Raw genomic sequence first — 15760 nt, 5'->3', positions numbered from 1 at the left:
CAATACCTAGTTAGATAAATACTTCATAGTACAAAATTATATATCTAGTATACAAGTATGTTGTTTGAAACAATCAAAAATTAACAGCATTAATGTTAAACCCCACGATTTGGGGAGTTGGGAGTGTAGATTTCCAAAGTGAGCAGTAAATTTGCATTCAGTTTTAGAAGTTGATTAATTACTTGCACCAAATAAGCATACAATTAAAAAGTTGATTAATTACTTAGCCTTAAATGTGTAATTATGGTGTAGCAAGTTTAATTTTTCTCACATTAATTTTTTTTTTTGGTGTAGCATTTGCTACACCATGCTTAGCAGTGGGTCCGCCCCTGCAAACAGGTGTGCGGGATTTAGCATATACGTATTCCCATATAACTCGGGTTTTAAAACTTTTCATCACGTGGTATGAATGCTTTCGCTCGAGAGTTTTGGTCTGATTCCGCTTTTCATAGGGTCAAATTTTTCTTCCCCAAGCCTATGTAATTGTACGTTTGAATAATCACGATAATATTACAAGCCGACCTCGTAATTATAATTAATGGAAATATTTTTAAGTCAAGTCGGTTTTCCATCTTATTAGACTTTTCTAATGTCTTTACATTTTTTAATTGTGAATATTTGTATTAGATTTGAAAATACTTATGTGAAAATTGTATTTTCATAAGAGCAAGTCTAATGGTAGGCTAGTTGCAACTAGTTTATCATTGTCATATCGCTTTTTACACAGATTCTTATTTCAGACCGCCATTTCCCCTCACAAAAACTCCATTTGGGGTGTGAGTGGGAAAGCACATGGGGGTGTCCCACCACCCATGTACTTCTCACTTATGAGAGGTCTTATTGCGGTCTGAAATAAGGCGGTCTGAAGCGAGATGGACTGCACTTTTTAAGCTAATTTAATTTTATCCTACAAATTTATTTCAATGGTTTAGCTTACATTTTAACTAGCTTGACCCAAATTTTAATAAATCAATTAATTTCTATTGGTTGTATTTTAGTGGTAGGGCCAATTAAGCTACTAGTTTAATGAAATTAGTTGCTTGGTTTAAGCTATCCTACATGGAGTTGTCCAATGGTCTAGCCACTAGCTTGCAATTTCTTAAAATTGCAACCAAGTCCCTAAGGCAAACCATTGGACTTGCTCTAAGTTAGATTAGGAAATACTCATGTGAATATTTTATTTGCATAAGTTAGATTAGGACCAAAGTTGACTGGTGTGAATGGTAAGGGCTTTCATCTTTTAATCAAGTGGTCATGGGTTTGATATCTGACTCTTACGAATGAAAAATCCAAACTTGGGAGGAGTCAAACCATTGGGGTGTTTGGTTGGACATATTGGAATGGAATGAAATGGATTTGATCCATTCCATTGTTTGGTTGGGGTGATTTGGAATGGAGTTAGATACCCAATGGATTCTAACTCCACCCCAACCCCTTGGAATCTCATATCCACCCTCCTCCCTTGGATTCAAACTCCATTCCCTCTTTCTATAATTTATGATGAACCAAACAAGATTAGACAAGTATGGATTTAGAACCCCATACCACCATACTATCAAACTTCATTCCATTCCATTCCGACTTGTTAAACCAAACGACCCCACGTGTATGCAGCAGCGCGTAAGGGTAATGATTGCGCAAGAGCGCATATATTCAAATAAAGATTTAGAGAGAAAGTACCCTAAAAGCAAAGGTAAGAAGCAGCAAATACGTTCCGACCAACACCAACTGTGAAGAAATAAAAACAAAATCACTCTTGCCCTGAGGGGTGTAGGTGAAAAACTAGAATTCCAAGGTCATGTGCCATGGAAGTAAAAGCAACGCATGCTTAATGTCTATCACCACTGTCAAGCAAATAGGGCAGCAAAATACAAGGAATTTACACATGTTGTATCCGGAACATTTTTAGCAAGGAACGCAAAAATTTGTATGCCATGGTCGTAGTTGTACCAAGACATGTGTAAGGCATATAGGCACAACGTCTCTATCTTTAAGGCGTAAAATCAAGATGTTTCTACGCCTTAAAGCACTATGTTGTACAAATATATACGACCGTCGCTCAAAAGATGTACTGAGCAAGGAATAAAAACTACCCCCAACAACATTATCTCAAAGGACACCATGATTAATGAGTTACACAATCTGATGATCTTAGACTTTTAGTATCAGCTCCAATATTGCATAAACACAACAAAATTGAATGTTAACAAAGTACTCCGACTATTTTCTAATTCAAACAAATTAGTGTGTTATAAACTAACACATCTAAGACCACTGATAAACTGTCTTAATGAGTTAACCAAAGTACATAGTGCACTGTCAGACTGTCTTGAATCTCTATTCATCAAGACAGCTCCATATGGGAATAGAGGCAAAACGAACAATGTACTGCATCTACGCTGTCGAGAGCTCCTCCACAATAGGAAAAGGTGAAACTAGGCTTGGAACATATCTTGCAATAGTAACCGTCTCATTGAACGTCAAAAGCCTTGTATATTGCACAGGTTTTGCATTTGCGTCAACTATCCCAACCGTTGTAGTTCCGATATGCTCTACCTCATCTTCGGATGACCATGTCGCAAAAAACTTGCCAGTTCTCGTAAACCCTATCATATTAGAGGACATGTCAAATATCAACTCCTTTGGAAGACTAATAGATTTCACTAGTGCATGAGATTCAAATATATGCATTACCATGTCATCTTCTCTAAAAGAGTTGCACTTGCTCAAACATCCTCCCATCACTCCTAGGTGGAAGCCTCCGCCTTTAATTACCTCAACCGTCTCAACCCCCAAATCAAAGCTAAGCGTAACAGACCAGCTTGGGAACAACGGGCAACAAAATATAATTTTTCATTTAAAATCACCGGTCGTCCAATCCGAAAGATAACATTATAATCAAAATCAATTTTTCTCCACTTATTTTCCCTAAGGGAGAAGATATAAACACCACTATTATTACATTGTTCGGTTCCAAAATCTCGAACAATATGAACATATTTATAGTCATCAACAGACGAAGCATACCCAAATCCATTAATAACACTACCGGAAAGATTTAGACACCCATCAGACTGATATTTGTGCATTTTGCGGGTAGCCGGGTTCCATATAATGAAGTATTTCATAGAAATTGCTGTTAAGCAAACCAATCCATTGCAGCACCCTGTAAGTACAAGACGTTCGTTTTCAACCCATAACTCGGAGTCCAGTTTAACCAAATTATCTTCAAAATTACCAGAAATTGGATCGTCCGTGTAAGAAAGGTAATAATTGTTACCAGATTTGATAAACAAGGTGTTAAGAGGTGCGGAAGGGGGGAAAAAGGGTGATTTGATAAGGTGGGCATTGGCGAAATCGGAAGAAGAAAGAGTAGTATACCATTGTTTAGAAACTGACTTAAATCTAAGAACGGATTTGACGGGCAATCTTGTAAGAATTTCTTGGATTATTAAATCATCAGAGATGTAGCTTAGTAGCTCAATAACTTGTTTCTTCTTGCTAGCAATAGGCGGCTGTTTGTGTATCATATTCGATAATCGTAAACGGAAGCAATGTAGTAAAGAGAAAAGGTGTTAAGCAAGTTGTGTTAGGGTTTGTTCATACGGAGTATAATTTATTAAAATTTTGAAGTTCAAGGGATTAGGATTTTTTTTATTTTTTTTTATTTTTGTGTTGATCAGGAATATCCCTACCGACAGCTGGGACAATTTTCAACAACTTGCATTCACGATATTTATAGATAGTGAAAGCAAAAAATTTTAAGATGGAAGATCATATGAAGACCATCAATTTGGAAAAAAAATAATCGTAACTTTTTAAACTCGTGACCAGGAGATATAGTCCGTCAAAATTTATTAGGTTAAAAACGTTTGAGTAACCATTACTTTTGTAATAAGTTAAAGCGATGATATCTTTTTTTCCAAATCGAATATCACTTAAAGACATCTTTTTTCCAAAATCAATTTACATTGTTTGGCAAAGGAAAATTTTCAAATTTTCAATTTAATTCCCCTGTTTAGGGGATGTGAATATTGATCCAAACTTATCTTTTAAGCAGATATATAAAACAAAATATTCAACTTAGACAATTAGAAAAAAAAAATATCATGAAAGAATAACTAATAAGTTTTATCATCATCATCTAAAATTAAATCTTCAAAGCTAGAACTTACAATTGTTAACAACAAACACCATCAGAGAGTGTTTGGCAACAAGAATTTAATTTGAAATGCTTCATTTTCAATTTAGCAAAGTGAAATAAAGATTTTGAAATGAGGGGGTTAGGGAGTGGATTTCAAATGGGTTTATTTTAGCCTTACTCGGATTTGGGAGGGATTTGGAAATCCAAATCCAATAGGTTTGCCAAACATGCAAATTGGTCCAGATCTAAATTTGAGAATACAATCTTGGTTCCCAAACACACCATCAGATCATTTAATCATTGAGTACCATCCAACAATTTGTTGTTCTAGCAGTAATTTGGTGCGAGCAAAATCGTAAGTAACGAGTTACAATGATCAAAATCTTTTGGAGTATGAGCTTTGGAGCAAAATCGTAATTTGAGATTTTTGAAGTGCGAGCAAAATCGTAAGAACTCTAATCTCAAATTAATGGCATCATAATTCATTTGTTTCAAACTTTGAAGATGGTGAATTTGGGTTAGCAACTAGTAGGTAGGTAGAGGAGATAGTGTAGAGGGATATGGATTTGGAAATGGGGGGGGCTCCGATAAAGGGGTCCTCAAATCCGATTTCTAAATGAAATCTAGGTTGCCAAACAGACCATTAAGACGATTAAAAGCTCAGCTCTCACCAGAAAATACGGACATTCGAGTACAAATTTCCGGCATAGAACATTAGGACGTATTTGATTTACACAAGTGGTGACAGGCTCACATTTACTTTAGCTTTTTTATTCTTTGGGGCATTTTAATCAAAGTCAAACAAATAATTGGGACGGAAGGAGTACTCCGTACTTCGTATTAGAATAGGCAGAACTAACGACATTGAAAATCAATCTGTTTTCCAATCTCTATGGTTGGACACAAAGTACCATCTCTATGCCTCGGATAACTCCTCAACTGGAAAAGGCGAAGCAAGGCTTGGAACATATTTTGCCATATCAACACTCCCATTGAACGTCATGAGTATTGAGTGTTGCATGGGTTTTCTACTTCATCAACTACACACAATGTTCTCAGGAATCCCATGATGGGCGATTGTTGAAAACCCGGAATGGTACTCATCACAAAGATGTTGCCGAGTCCTCGTAAACCCGATCATTTGAGAGAACGCGTCTATAAACAACCCCTTTGGCAAAATAATACACTTCTCTTGTTTATTTAATTCTAATATCTCCATTACCACTTCTTTCTTTGTCCAAATAAGGTACAACCTGCTCAAACACCCTCCTATGACTCCTAATAAGGAATTGCGGCAGTTCGTCTTGAACTGAATTAGGTCAAATCGCTCGTCCTTCAAATCAAAGCTAACAATTACAAAAGGATCTTGCAATTCTGACATGCTAAAAGCAACCCAGTGCAATTTTTCATCAACGAGTACTGCTCTTCCATTAGGATTAAACTTATTAAAATCAAATCCGAATTTTCTCCACCGTTTTTCCCTAAGAGAGAAGATATGAACAATACTAGTACCATTTGCACTCACCCATCGTGTCGTAATTCGAACATATTTATAGTCATTAACAGAGGATACATACCCGAATCCATGAGCTACCAAAGGGGATATAATATCATGTTGACAATTTAAATAAATGTCTGACTCATAGTTTTGCACTTTTCGAGTAGCCGGATTCCATATAATGAAGTGTTTATCATCAGTAACATAAGAGTACGGGTTAGAATATACAGTTAAACAAATTAATCCATTGCAGGAGCCCGTAAGTTTAGCATGATAATTCTCGAGGACCCCAAAGTCCACGTTTAGTTTAACCAAATTATCTTCAAAATTACTCGAACTTTGATCATCATCATAAGAAAAAAGGTAATAATTGTTACAATTCTTGATAAACAAGGTGTTAACAGGAGCGGAAGGGTGAGGAAAGGGGGATTTCTTAAGGTGGGCATTAGCAAAAGCGGAAGAGGAAAGAGTAGAATACCATTATTTGGAAACCGACTTAAATCTAAGAACCGATTTGACGGGTTATCTTGTAAGAATTTCTTCAATAATCAAATCATCAGAAAGGTAGGTTTGTTGGTCAATAACTGTAAAGGGAAGCAATGAAGTGAAAAAGAAGGGAGGTATTGCTAGAGGTTGTGCTAGGGTTTATTTATATAATATAAACTAGTTTAGCTCCCGTGTATATATGCACGGTATATATATAGAGTTTTACTTTTTTTTTAGTGTATTATATTTATGAAATTTAAATTAACTAACTTCTTTTTTACGTTTCTCATCGTTATATTTTGATTTGAAAAATCAAAGTCAAAATCGTATTAATCATTAAATGAGCATTATAATGAAAGTTTTTCCTATTACCGAGAGATTAATGGTGTTATTTTATAAAATTTTACTGATAATATATTTTTAGCTTCAACTTTTTATCATAGAAAATCAATGAATTTTTTTTCGTATGATTCTTTAAACAAACAAAATTACTTTTTATATCATAAAAAGATTGGAGATAATTTTGTGTAAAATGTAAAATACTAAACGACATAAATATATAAATCTGAAAGATTATGTATATTATATCCCACCATACTTATAGAATATGCTAAAATAACTAAATTTTATTTTAGGAAATATGCTTAGGTGGAAAAATTTGGAGTTTCGCCTATTCTTTTAGTAAATAGGGGATTTTAATTGGGTTTTTCTAACTTGGGTCCTCCGGGAGGACAATAAATGCGTCCTCCTTAGCCAATAAGAAGCTTGCATTTCTAGTATTTCCTATATTTACCTTTACATTTATATAATTTTTAATGAAAATAAAGCCTCTTATTGGCTAAGGAGGACGCATTTATTGTCCTCCCGGAGGACCCAAGAATTTTTCTCTAACCTATACCTACTAGGCGTAGACATATAGGATAAGAAAACAAAAAAAGGAAAGAAATAAATGTATTTATGGTAAAGAAAAGTAAAAGTAATAAGATATTCCAATTTTCCATAAAAAAAATATAAATTAATTCTTTCCTTTTTTTTTTTTGTGTTCTTATTCTATGTCTAGTGCGCATAGGTTAAAGGCGAAACAAGGCTTGGAAAATACCTTGAAATGTTAAACCCCATATTAAACCTCAAAAGTGTTGTGTATTTCATATGTTTGGTACCCATGTCAACTAGCCCTAGTGTTGTAATCCAGCAACCCTCGTCATCACATAACGGCCCCGTCACAAAATAATTGTCCGCCTTAGTAAACCCGACGAATTGAGAGGACATGTCTAATCTGAGCTTCTTTGGTAGACAAATAGATTTAAGTATTGAGGGGCTTTCTAATATTTGCATGAACTTGTCACCTTTATAGTTTCACTTGATATCTGATCAAGTAATGAACTAAACTCTAAAAATGATAGAAAATATATATCTGAATTGATATCTGATCGAAAATCCAATGTGAGTGCCTTAAATAGTATACGAAATCCGATTCAATCTAAATCAAACATAATTTGACATAACAAGTCACTCCAAAGACTCGATGATATTAGATTAGACAATACGTCATTGAATTATAAATCTGTTTTTAAAAAGTACTCCGTATATAGGCAATTAAACAAGCCGGCAATGAGTTAATCATAGCACATACTCCATTCTCAAAGGCGAAACTAAGCTTGGAACACATTTTAGTCAGTTATTCATAGAGGATGCATACTATGTTTAGTCTGGTGATAAATCTTGGTTAAACAATCTTACAAGAGACCTCGCGCAAGTAGATGATAAGATAAAACCTTAGTATAAAACCGAATGTAAACCCGGTCAAGGAGCAGGGAAATAATTATTGCATCTATCCTCCGACGGCTCCTCTATTCGAAATGGCATAACAAGGCTTGGAACATATCTTGCAATCTCAATGTACTCATTAAACTCTAAAATTATTCTATATTGCATAGGTCTAGCACGCGTGTCAACTGTCCCCAAAATTCTACTTGGGAATATTATCGTTCCCTTGTAATTGAATGGCAAAGTCACAAAATACTTGTCAGTCTTCAGAACCGATTATTTGAGAGAATACTTCTAATGTCAACCCATTTGGTATACCTATAGATTTCACCACTGCAGGAGGTTCCAATATATGTATTAACTTGTCGCCTTTGTTATACTTGCACTCGCCCAAACACCCTCCCATGACTCCTAAGAAGTCCGACATATTCCGTTCGACCTTAATCATGTCAAACCTCTCAACCGCTAAATCAAAAATAATTAGTAAACCACCAGCTTGGTTACTATATGCACGCCAATATAGTTTTTCACTAACAAGCACTCCTTGTCCAAAAAGAAAATAAGGGTTATGACCTAAGTCAATATTTCTCCACCTATTTTCCCTCAAAGAGAAGATACAACCAATAGTAGTTTGTACGTTCCCTTGACGTATTGTCAAAATTCCAATAAATTTGTAGTCGTCAACAGATGATACATACCCAAATCCAGAAGTTGTGAAATAGGTAGTGGCTTTATTAAAACGCTTTAAATACTCATCTGAAGCATACTTGTGAAACTCACGGGTAGCCGGATTCCATAAAATAAAGTAATTACGAGTAAGTGAGGTTAAGCAAACCAACCCATTGCAGGATCCTGTAAGTTGAAGACCATCATCGTTTTCAACCGAAAACCTCGGGTCGAGTTTAACCAAATTATCTTCAAGATTGCCAGAAAGTTGATCATCATCGTAAGAAAAAACGTAAAAATTCATAAGATCCATAATAAACAAGGTGTTAACAGGAGCTGAAGGGTGAGAAAAGGGGGATTTAATAAGGTGAGCATTGACGAAATTGGAAGAAGAAAGAGTAGAATACCATTGTTTCGAAATTGACTTAAATCGAAGAATCGATTTGACGGGTAATCTAGTAAGAATTTCTTGAAATATCAAATCGTCAGAGAGGTAACTTCGTTGCCCAATCACTTGTTCCTTCTTAGAAGTATGCGGGTGTATGTTTTCCATTTTCTCAGATTTAATTGTAAATTGTAAAGAATGACCGTGAAGTGAATTGTAGAATTAGGGTTTGTTCATGTGAATTGTGAAGTTAATTAATATATTCATTCTGTTAATATATGAAAAATTTAACAAAAATACTCCAACCTTTTTAATCTCCTATTTTCTATATACGAGTATTATCTAAACTAAGGATTGGGAGTAATTTGGTCACCACATATAATAAGATTATTATTAAGAGTCTTACTATAATTAGGTAAACTCGTATTCACGTCACGTAGGAGGTTTGAACGCGATCCCTCAAGGGTTTTGATCCCGCATTTCGAAGGATCAAATATTTTCTTCGCCAAACCTAGGGGTGTTAACGAGCTGAGCCGAGCCCGAGATTGGCCTTGCAAACTCGAGCTTGAGCCAATATCAAGCTTATCCGAGCTTGAAAAAAATGGGTTCGTTATCAAGCTTGTTAGCTTTAATGAGAGCTCGAGTCCGATATTTTCAATAAGAAGGCTCGAAGATTATACATAAAAATATTTGGCAAATCAAAGTGAGATATTACGTATGTGTGATACAAATATATAATCATGATAGAATATTTTTAACATATGAGCAATATATTATCTAATCACACAAGTTCGAGCCGATCGAGAGCTTTTCGAGTCGAGTCAGCGTATGCTCGGCTTGACTCGTTAAGCTCTAGAGCCGATCCCGAGCCCGAGCCGAGCTTTGACCGAGCCGATCTCGAATTGTTCGTGAGCTGTCTCGTCTCATTATCGTCCTAGCCAAGTAATTGCACGTTTGAATAGTAGTCTAGACAAAATTACAAGCCGATATGATTAATGAATACACGCGTGAAAGCCCATAAATTCAGGTAAAGCTTAGAGAGGAACTAATGAAAGACGGTAAAAATGACACCTGAATATTTGGGTTCCAAAGCCTCTAAACTTCATTGGGAATAAACCACCGTTAACTCGTTAAGGAGCAAAATTTGAAGAAAAGGCGAAACTAAGCGAGGAACATATCTTACAATATTAACCACACTCTTCAAATCACAGACGAGGCGATTGAAAAATAATTCTCAAGTATATTTCGCAAAGACGATATGTTCCTCGTCTCTGAAATCACTCTTGTTCTCACCGGTTTTGACGGAAGACAAAATTGAAAGATTACCTACCAGAATTTTCATAAACTTATACCCATAAACCAAACCGAAATTAAGTCATAGCAAATCTGATGCGAAATAGGCCGAAATCCAAGCGGTCCACCTCGTACCTGAACAAGTAGTCATAACATTCAAATTAAAGTAACAAAAATACTACCATGTTTATGTTTCCTACTATGAGAAGCGTAATATAATTTGTCATCATTATTTATTGCTTCAAAATTGAAATTTGGTTGAACAGTGTTTAAATTACCATCCTCGTAGTCGTCTTCATATTTGTGCACTTTGCGGGTAGCTACGTTCCATACAAGGGAATATTTAGACCAAGGCGACACAGCTATATCAATAAACCCATTAAAGAATCCTAGTAGTTGAAGGTAACAATAATAATTGTTGTGAATGCCAAAGTCGACTTCAATTTGTACCAAATTATCTTCAGAATTACGAGTAATTATTTGATCATATTCATAAGAGAAAATGTAGTAATTCTTGCCAGATTTGATAAACAAGGTGTAAATCCCAGGAGCATAAGGGTGAGAATAGATGAATTTGATAAGGTAGGCATTCATAATAAATTCACGAGAAGAAAGAGTAGTGTACCATTGTCTCGAAACCGACTTAAATCTAAGAACGGATTTAATGGGTAATCTTGTAAGTATTTCTTCAGTTATTAAATCATCAGAGAGGTACCTTTGGTTCTCCCCTCTTCACCTAAATCTGACTTGGCCTCGTCTACCTTTTCGACTAACATCATTTGGCACTTTGTCTCTCATTGTCTGGTAGAAGAATAGGGAAGGGCGGCACACGAATCGAGAGAGAAAGGGACGTAGTGATATGAAGTACGGCTAGGGCTTTGTTATTTTAATTTTAATATATATATATATGGGTTTGGATTAATAATATACGGATTTGACAACGGACAGCCCAGGAAGGGGACGAGCACGGCCCGACCGGCACAGTCTTGGGTACTGTAGTGGGCCGGCCTGAGCACTGTACAGTGGGCGGCCCACGGCACGATATTTGGTAAAAAGTCGGATCTAGGCACAACACGGCAAGCACGGCCACCTGACTCTAAAGTCGGCCTTAGATATGTGTAATGTTGGGGAATTATACGAATTACTACTGTAAACATTTTAGTAGTGTTGTACTTTGTAACTTACTTTGTAGCTTTATGTTGCATAGCGTCACAATAAACACATTACTTTAATCATTTAAAAAAAAAAAAACAAATTAAGTCATTGGGCCGGCCCATAGGCCATGGACGTCCCGAACACAACTATGACAGGGCCAAGGGCGGGCCACAGTGGGGGGCACGACACGGCCCATTAGCACGATTCACCGTGCCTGGACCGAGCCAAAATTTTAATCTGGACACGACGGGCCGAGACCCGAGCCGGTACGACATGACCCATTGCCAACTCTAGATGGTAATATGGTACCGACTATCCAGATTCGAGACTATAGTTTCACCCTCTTACGGTCTTACTTAAGACATGTACCATACATAGACAATTACAAGTTTTGTGCGTATTCCTCATTGTTGGCACTACAAGAAAAACACTACTTAGCAACCAACGTGTGCGACCAACAATATACTTAAACATTCTTATAAGACAGAGATTTAGGTGAAATAAGACTTGTACAATAACTAACAGCCTCAGTTACCCCCCTTCCTCCAAGTTTCATCAATGGTGTGAGATTCAAAGGATGTAAACTTAGATCAATAACCCCTAAACGACGTCTTGAATATTGTGTAAAGATCTTGTCACTTCGGGTGAATCCAATTAAAATTCCGGCATAAGGCATCAACCCAGCTACATCCTTAGGAACAATGATTTGTTCAACAACCTCCGGGCTTTTCAAAATAGTAAAAATATGATCATTACCTCTACGGCATGGACCATACGTAGATAAGCACCCATTTACGACAAATAACATGTTACTAAACGTAACATATGACAATGGTGTGTTGATCATGACCTCGAGGTGTGGTGGGAATATATCGAGCTTCTCAGACTCTAAATTGAAGGAACAAATTGCCTCGGGCAACCTCCAATATAATGTCCCATTGACGAAGAGTCCTGATGTACGTATCAACATTGGATAGCTCATATTAGAGATATCATAAGCATCGTTGTTGATTACTCTCCATGTATCTAACCTAATCGAGTAGACGTGAACTGTCAAAGAATGACTAGACGTATTCATACATAACCGAACAATCTTGTAGTCATCACCAGTAGAAACATACCCAAATCCCCAATAGACCAAACATTTTGGTCCGAAAGAGTTGGAGATTTCAGTTTCCAAGTATTTTCGAAATTCACGGGTTATTGGATTCCATACAATGGACAAACGACCAGAATGTGATCCTAAACAAACCAACCCATTACAAGTGCCCACCAAATCCATTTTCTCATCACCTACATCAAAGTCAACCTCCATGTTGACCAAGTCAATTTCGACATTTTTGTAAGACATAATTTGGAATTTGTTGCCATTTCGAATGAGAAAGGATTCTATGGGTAAAGGGTTGGGAAATTTCAAATGTGCAGAAGCGAAATGAGAAGAAGAGAGAGTAGAATACCAGAGTTTGGAAACGGACTTGAATCGAAAAATGGATTTCATATGCAATCTTGTTAATATCATTTCTCTTAATTCTATTTGTTGTATTGGATCTTTCTCATCCTTGTTTTGACCTTCTCTCTCTTCTTTTCTTTTTTGTTGGTTACATGTTGATTGCCAAGCGATCAAGCATTACTTTGAAGTTTTCATAGTATTTAGTTTGTGGAGAATATGCTAGTTTTATAACATTTGGAAAATAAATACATTAGGTCATGTATGCCATAAATAATTACGAGTAACGGGTGGCACGGTCATGTGTACCTCAACCTTTACGGCGAAAAATAGTACTCAATATAAAATATGTACAAATTGAAGTCCGACCTTTCCCAGGTTGTGTCAATTGGTTCACATTATTTAAGAGTTGTAATTTTCGGGTCATACTGCTCGATACTGGATTTATGCCGCGCCAATTTGGTCAGGTCCATGTGGCGCCACTAAGACAATGAATTTCTATAATAAGGCAGTATCACTTTTAAGAATATATTATGTCGAGGTTGAAATAATGCTTTCTAAACTCCGTTATTCCCTTTATTTTCTTTATTTTCGGCTAAATACTTCGCTTATGTTACATAACCTATTGTGAAATTTAATTGATTCTTTAGAATTTCAGATCCTATCAAACAAGCTGAAGTTCTACAATACTGATCAGTACAATCTAATAATAAGCAGATTTTAACGGGTATAACGATATATTTTAATCAACGGTTTTACAAAAGACTTAATATAAATTATGTCAAATTGCCTTAAAAAAACTTAACTTTTCAGTACATCATACCAATGTCTTTATACTGGCCAAGGAGCAAGATAACAATGGGTTAATCATACCACGGTGACACGGCCTATAGTCTTTATGCTTCCAACAGCTCCTCAATGGGAAAAGACGATAACAGGCTTGGGACATAGCTTGATAATATTAAGCGGCGCATTATTGAACTTCAAAAGCGTTTTGCATTGCATAGGTTTCATAACTGACTCAACTAACCACACCATTCTACTCTCAGCCCGCCTAACTTCGACCCCATCGTTGGATTTCCCCGTTGCAAAAAAACCGCCGGTCCTCGTGTACCCAATCACTTGAGAATCCATGTCTAATATTATCTCCTTTGGTAGATCAATAGATCTATCTATTATAGTAGATCCCAGTATTGAATTATTAAATCGTCACCTGGATTTGTACTATCATATTTGGACTCGCTCAAAGGCGCTCCCATGACTCCTAAGTAGGAGAAGCGGACCAAGTTCAACTTAATTACATCAAACTTCTCTAGCACGAAATCAAAGCAAACAATTACAGGGGTAATTTGTACACTATAACCAACCCAATATATTTTTTCATTAAGAAGCATTGGCTTTCCGTAAGGAAAAACAACATCATGATTAAATTCAATTTTTCTCCACTTATTTTCCCGAAAAGAGAAGATATGAGCAATATTACTAACTTGTGCACTTCCCCATCCTATTGTCGAAATTCGAACATATTTATAGTCATCAAGAGATGATACATACCCAAATCCAGGAGCTACAAAAGGGATACCAACATTATCAATACCCATTAAACACCCACCTGACTCATATTTGTGCAGCTTACGGGTAGCCGGGTTCCATAAACAAAAGTATTCACCAAAAGGTTAGAGATAACCGATTTGTAGTGACGTGGTATGAGAGTCACTGCCTTGAAAACTATATTTCCGGTACGACCGTGGTGGCGATCAGCAGATGACCGGTAGTTCCCCAAGGATTTACACTACTGCACTTAGGCACGCCCACTCGAGACTGAGAGCATTGGAACGACATAATTTTCTTTACCCAGAAATTATATAGAGGAAGAATAAGACGAGAAGAAGAGAAGAGTGTTGTTGTATATTTCTGAAGTGAAAGGAAGGTCATATTTATAGGAGAAATGGAGCAGGAGAGGAGCCAAAAATGTCTCCACATTTACAGCAGTCAAACACAATTAAGGGGGCATTAACACAAAAGATTCAGCTCTTAATTGCATTTACGCGTCTCGGCCCAAAAAGATAGGCACGGACCCGCCGCGGCGTGCCAAATCCCAAATCCCGATCTGGGGGCCGGGCTCGAGCACGCGCGCGTGTGCGAGCTGAATTAAGCACCTCGCAAGGCTTCCACAAAAGCCTCCCATGACCCACTAGTGATATGGTATGATAAGGGTTGTTATATAAACACAAGTATCCCGTGCAAAAAATGCACGGGTTGTTACTAAAATTCTAATACAAAAAGGGGTTTTTCTATCATGAGCACATGTTAAGGAGCCATTTAAGGAAAGAATTAAAACAATATCTCATGAAATTTTGAATTATGATGTGATAATTACCACATTTAGAGGATTAATGGTGTAATTCCTTCTTTAAATGACTCCTTAACATGTGACATGATAAAAACCCAAAAAAAAAAAAAAAAAAAAAATTAATTAATACTCATTTTGTTTGTTTATAAATGTGTTATTCTCACTTTTAGATACATTTCATTTTCTCTTAAATGTCTATTATTCTATTAAAAATATGAGAAAAAAATGTCATGAAATGTATACTATCTCCAAGAGCAAAATCTTGTGAAGCATTCTTGGCCTGAGTCTATGTCTAATGAGACTTTCAAGTATGTCACCCTCGATACCTAGTATACGTGGTTTGCGAGGTTATCACGTACACCGGGGTTTACCCACTGCGCACCAAAGATAGCGGCTGCGGTTTCACTCGTCACCAAAAAAAAAATGTATACTCATATAAAAACCATTTTATAAGGAATTTAATGATGTGGTTTTATAATTTTTGGACTACTAAATCTTTGTAAAAATTTAAGTTAAAGGGACACTTAGAAAAACAAAAACGTCGTATTTACCAAAATGGAGGAAGT

The 15760-nt window shown here is 36.3% G+C and overlaps 2 protein-coding genes and 1 long non-coding RNA gene across 4 annotated transcripts; all 3 read right to left on the bottom strand.

The window, feature by feature from the left end:
- Nucleotides 1-8154: 8154 nt before the first annotated feature.
- On the bottom strand, nt 8155-9114 carry LOC141608595 (F-box protein CPR1-like). The gene has a single exon (XM_074427936.1). It carries the CDS (start codon nt 9112-9114, stop codon nt 8155-8157), a length of 960 nt encoding a protein of 319 aa, XP_074284037.1.
- A 1052-nt stretch (nt 9115-10166) lies between these two features.
- Nucleotides 10167-11098, bottom strand: LOC141609379 (uncharacterized). Of its 2 annotated transcripts, none has more exons than XR_012527393.1 (2): nt 10518-11098; nt 10167-10374 (listed from the first exon to the last, which is right to left on the bottom strand). It is a non-coding gene; the product is annotated as an uncharacterized LOC141609379 (long non-coding RNA). The 2 variants fall into 2 exon arrangements; XR_012527394.1 differs by having other exon boundaries at nt 10865-11098.
- Nucleotides 11099-11860: 762 nt separating this feature from the next.
- Nucleotides 11861-12745, bottom strand: LOC141608594 (F-box/kelch-repeat protein At3g23880-like). The gene has a single exon (XM_074427935.1). The coding sequence runs from the start codon at nt 12743-12745 to the stop codon at nt 11861-11863; it is 885 nt and encodes a 294-aa protein (XP_074284036.1).
- Between the last annotated feature and the right edge of the window lie 3015 nt (nt 12746-15760).

Source organism: Silene latifolia, chromosome 10 (assembly GCF_048544455.1).
Source record: "Silene latifolia isolate original U9 population chromosome 10, ASM4854445v1, whole genome shotgun sequence".
Taxonomy (NCBI): domain Eukaryota; kingdom Viridiplantae; phylum Streptophyta; class Magnoliopsida; order Caryophyllales; family Caryophyllaceae; genus Silene; species Silene latifolia.
This window is presented reverse-complemented; position numbering and strand designations above follow the sequence as displayed.